This window comes from Helianthus annuus, chromosome 8 (assembly GCF_002127325.2).
Source record: "Helianthus annuus cultivar XRQ/B chromosome 8, HanXRQr2.0-SUNRISE, whole genome shotgun sequence".
Lineage (NCBI taxonomy): Eukaryota > Viridiplantae > Streptophyta > Magnoliopsida > Asterales > Asteraceae > Helianthus > Helianthus annuus.
The window spans coordinates 135,139,839-135,145,359 of record NC_035440.2 but is presented as its reverse complement, the minus strand read 5'-3'; the positions used below and the strand labels follow the sequence as shown (position 1 = coordinate 135,145,359).

Sequence of the window (5,521 nt, the reverse complement as noted above, 5' to 3'; positions counted from 1 at the left end):
TGAGACTGGTGAGGGGAATATTCTGAGGTGAGATTATTAATAGTCAATAAGGTCTAGATGAGATTATTACATGTCAATTCCCCATTTATATTTTGTAAATAACGGTTTTACTTGAGTTTAAACTTTAAACTTCGAGGTAATTTTTCTGTGATTTACCATCACTATGTAAAAGTGAGCAGCTTTACAGCTGCAACGGGGTCATTTACTAGGGGGGTGTTTGGCCTAGCTTTTTTTTTTTTTTATCTAAGTTTATAGGTTTTTTAGCTTATTTTTACAAAATAAGCACTAATGGGTGTTTGGTTTAGCTTTTTTAAGCTTACGCTTATTAGCTTATATAAGCTAATTCCAAGAATCTTATGGGAACATGGTTTTTTAGCTTATTTTAAGAAGATGGTTTTTTACTCATTACACACAATGATATTATACCCCTTCCCATAATACAAAATAACTTAACAAACAACTAAAGATTAATTATTAATTATCAACTTGTAGAATATAAGCTAATCCAAATACTTAAAAATAGCTTATCAAGCATAAGTTACTTTAAAATACAAGTATAAGAAATAAAATAAAAGCTAGGACAAACACCCCGTAGATGCATAAGTAAAAAAACCAAAAAAGAAAGAAGACAAATCTGAACCGTTGAACAGACTCACACATAACCGTCAGATCTAGGGCACTCTACTTTAACTTGTTCCGCCTATCCTTCATCTCATCATCTCCGCCATTTGCTTTCAGAGAGAAATTAAATATGGTGCAGCGTCTGACCTACCGCAAGCGGCATAGCTATGCTACCAAATCCAACCAGCACAGGGTCGTCAAAACCCCCGGTAATCTCCTCAATCTCTTCAGCATTGTTACGTGAATGAATGTATCTTATCTTATCTTAATTGATTTGATTCGTTTCGTTTATTATAGGTGGAAAGTTGGTTTACCAGACCACCAAGAAGAGAGCTAGCGGTCCTAAGTGTCCTGTTACTGGAAAGAGAATCCAAGGGGTAATAATAATAATAATACAACTTTTGAGATATTTGATTCTCTCTATTGTTAGGATATGTGACTAATAGTGTTTTCTTAGGTTTAAGGATGTGTGTATTTATTTATACATTTATGCAGAATTACGTATTCATTTTATTTAAGTTAGGATTAAGGATGGTTAGTTAAATTGTTAGATAAGGTGGAATCAATCAAATTTAACAAATATATATATAGGAAAAGTGTAAAATATAATACGGCTTAACGTACATCAGGTACGACAACGTGCGTGATTATGTGTATAACGTGCGTGATTAATGTTTTCATCATGCGTGATTAATGTTTTCCAACATGCGTGATTTGGTTTTTTAGTTTACAACGTGCGTGATTTTCAAACGAACGTGCGTAATTATCTGTCGTACGTGATGTACGTTAAGCCGTATTGTACGTTAACTGGCCTCTATATATTTGATGAGTTTTGGGGATGATTTGTTGATTGCATTCGGCGCTTCCTTGCTGTTTTGAAACTGAATACTTCGTCAGTCTAAATTCAGAATCAGTTTAATCAAATAGTCAAGGTGCATGGGCTTGGTATGGAGCCTAGATGCTATAGCGGTGTTTTCTAAGCTAGGCGTGTAGTATAAAACACATTTTTTAGGAGTTCTAGTAATTAAGTTATGTTTCAGGCTTGGGGCTATAATAGGCTGTTTTAGGTTGATTTTAGATCTATTTAGGGGTTTTAAACAATTGTTGGCTGGAAAGTGGTCTGAATTTGCGCATGGCTTCTTAAATCACATCTTTCAGGGCGCGATGCTAAGGCTACGCATCTGCACCTAGGCGTGTGCGTGAGAGCTTTTGACAACATAAATTATTACTTTAAAATGTTACAAATTAGAAACTCTGTAAGTAGTTTGTTCATAGGTGGAACCGTTATTTATAGGATTAATGCTGCCTGGTACTTCAAGGCTTGTAGCGTTTTATGGAATTGATGTTGTCTGGTACTTCAAGGCTTTTGTAGCGTTTTATAGAATTGATGCCGTCTGGTACTTCGAGACTTGTGGCTTTCATATGGCGAATGTAGTATGTGTAGTAAAAAATGCACCGTTTTATGATTCTTTAGGTCTAATCATAGTTTAAAAAAACGCTAGAGGCGTCCGTTTTGAGGCGCGCCTCGAGGCGGAACGGTGATAAATCATACATGAGGCGGCGCCTCAGTGCCAGTTATCATACGTACGCCTCAGTGGTATGGTTTTTTAGGCTGGATAAAGACGTACGATGCTTGTAGCTATGCACAATCAAGAAAAAATAGGGTAGAACAGAGATGGAGACATACCTTATAGCTATGGATTACCAAGAAAATTAGGGTAGAAGTAGAACAGAGGAGTTGATGACAGCGAGAAAAGAGTGATGTAACTTTTTAGGGTTACTTAAGAAAATAACGACACCTTTATATATTTCATTTACAAAAACTTACATTAACACCCTTAAACATTAAACTTTTATCATATTCAACCTAAAACTATTCTCACAAGTCTGTTTACATTAGGAAAGTTCTGTATTTTATGTTTAGTACTTAATTTTTTTATAAGGTAGATAATTTTTATATTTATTTTTAATTCCGCCTCGCGAGGCAAAGGGAAAACGCCTCGAAACTCGATTCTGTTCTTTTAAACCTTGGGTCTAATGCAAGCATTTTGCTTCTCTAGGCTGTGATGTGTGAAGTTTGGTTTGCATTTTTAATCAAATATTGAAGTTGGTAAAAAGATGCCAAAGCTATCGTGTCCACATTTAAAAAAAATACCAATGCTGATGGTTTTGCCCATAGTTATTAAAGGTGTTAGGCGCACTCAAGGCGCATAGGTCTCGCCAGTGGCCCAGGCGCAAGGCGCAAAAAAAGCGCGGGCCTGAGAGAAAAGTGCACAACAAAAAAAACTTATATAATATCTTTTATATAATAGAAAATTAATACTATTCTTCAAATAAAATAGAACGAAAGCTATTATATAACGTTTTATATCGTCTATTAGTGTAGAAAAATAGTTTTCGTTAGATAAAAGTAGAAATCTCGTTGGAATCTTGCAATAATTTAAAGAATTTGGCCGGAAACTCATTTGAATCTAGGAATCTCGCTGGAATATGCGCATGAACCATCACCTTGCTAGGCGCAATTAAAGCGCAATTGCCTCGCCTTGCTAGGAAATTGGGCCTAGGCGCAAGAGGCGATGGCTTTTAACAACTATGGTTTTGCCTAAGGAAATTGCATTTTGTCATTTTAATCAACTTTTCTTTTTATAAGAAACACACGAGGATTGAGTGCAGCTGCACAAAATTAAAGTCCAGGAAGAAACCCTGTTTCATTTGATAGAGAAAACAAGGGTTTTCTTATAAAAAGGCGGCTCATTTTTCCATTTTTTTGTTATTTTTTTTCTCGTTTTTTGATCGTACATAGAGATTGTTTAGTTGTACATTGAACTTGTTTAGTTATACATAGAGTTAGTTTTGTTGTATATAGAGATTAAAAAATAACACAAGTAGGGGTATACATTGAACTTGTTTTGTTATACATAGACTCATAGAGTTTATCTTTCTTTATCATTATTTTTGTTTAATTTTTAAGTCTTATAAAGTAGAAGTTGTTATCTATAACTAATTCATAAGTATTAATTATACAAGTATTGACAAGGTTTAAAAGAACGGAAACGAGTTTCGAGGCGTTTTCCCTTCGCCTCACGAGGCGTAAGCCTCGAGGTGAGACGAGGCGTAAGGCCGAGGCGGTATTCATAAATAAATATAAAAATTATATATTATAAAAATAATGATACTAACTAATTTCATCATCAGATTCATCAAAATCATCAAAACACACTTAAAAAAGTTATGAAATGCTTGAAATTGACACAAAAAGTCAAATATTATCAAAAGCAACTATCAAAATCCCTTGCGCCTCAGCCCCTCTGAGGCGCATATACATTAAAAACACCATGAGGCGCGCCTCAGACTGGTTTTTTGGCTGTTTCGCCTCGAGGCGCGCCTTGAGGCGCATGGCTCAAACGTTTTTTAAAACGATGAGTATTGAGCACCTCACATATCTGAAGTCAGCCCGTTTCGCGCTTTAACTTTACAGTTCCTTCTTACACTTGTCACTCTATAAATCCTTCTTACACTTCTTACAATTACGAGGCGAAATAGAATAACTTGGGTGTTTAGGTTTTGGGTGGTGATGTAGTGGGTTTAATTTTAGGTTATTGAACACTTGTCACTCTATAAATCCTTCTTACACTTCTTACAATTACGAGCCTTTGTAGAATAACTTAACCCTGTAATATAATGCTTTTGCTATTTTTTTTTAATTTTAGAGGTCAAGTAAAAAGTATGATCTTTTATTGTATTGCTTATTTGTCTTAAATAGTTTCACAATTTTTTAATTGCTACTTGGTATTTTTTGTTGCATCGACTGCAGATTCCTCACTTGAGGCCGGCTGAATACAAAAGGTCTAGGCTATCAAGGAACAGGAGAACGGTTAACCGTGCCTATGGTGGTGTTCTATCCGCCGGTGCTGTGCGTGAGAGGTTCGTGAGATCTTTTTACCCGTTAATTTAACTCAAATTGATCCCTTTTAAAAGTTAGTATGTTGAAATTGTTGGATCTAGAAAATTTAAGAGCAAATGGTCGATTTTTTTTCTCTGGCTAATTGGTTTTTGTTGCAGGATCATTCGAGCATTCTTGGTTGAAGAGCAAAAGATCGTGAAGAAGGTTTTGAAGATTCAAAAGACCAAAGAAAAGCAAGCCGGAAAGAGTTAAAAGACAGGTTAGCAACAAGAGATTTCTATTAGTAATGTGTTTGAGAGAAGTTTTGATTTTGGCACAATGGTTATAAGATGTGAACTTATAGATTCTTATGGAAGGTATTGATCGATTTTGAATTTGAGCAAATTTGTTGTGTTTGTGTTATACAGGGCAAAATCTTTTAAAAATGATTTGCAGTCATGTCTTCAAATATAGTTGTTAGTTTTCATATAAAAGGAATAGCTACATAAATGTATTTGAATGGTTAAATGAAGTAGAATGAAACAAAGGAGACACTTTGTGGTACCAAATGGACAGTAGTAGAAAAGGGAAGTTTAAGAATGGACATACTTTCAGTGTTTAAAGTATATTCATAATAGGGTTATTGGATTTTATCACCCCAACTAATCTCTTTGGCCCGCTGTCACTTCCAACTTTTATTTTGGCTCCCGCCACCTCCAACTTAACACTTCATGTGTCCTGTCACCTGTCGTTAACTAGCCACTAACATGGTTAGTTTTTTTTGTTATCTTTATTATTGTTTTTTGGGTAAAGTTATCTTTATTATTGATATTATATGTCATGATCATCTTCCGTGCATGAATATTACAATTAAAAAGAACCTCAAACAAACATAAGAGTTTTGCAAATGAAGATTTTAAAGAAACTCAAATCCAATTTGACTGAGGTTACGAGTTTAATAAAAATGAGAATTTTAGAAACTCTTGTAAATGAGATTATAAGAAACTAGAATGAAAA

General features: G+C 34.7%; 1 protein-coding gene across 1 annotated transcript; it reads left to right on the top strand.

The window, feature by feature from the left end:
- Positions 1-678: 678 nt before the first annotated feature.
- On the top strand, positions 679-4,927 carry LOC110873702 (60S ribosomal protein L34). The gene is made up of 4 exons (XM_022122700.2): positions 679-830; positions 919-998; positions 4,436-4,545; positions 4,684-4,927. Exons 1-4 carry the CDS (start codon positions 752-754, stop codon positions 4,775-4,777), a joined length of 363 nt encoding a protein of 120 aa, XP_021978392.1. The 5' UTR covers positions 679-751; the 3' UTR covers positions 4,778-4,927.
- The last annotated feature ends 594 nt before the right edge of the window (positions 4,928-5,521 follow it).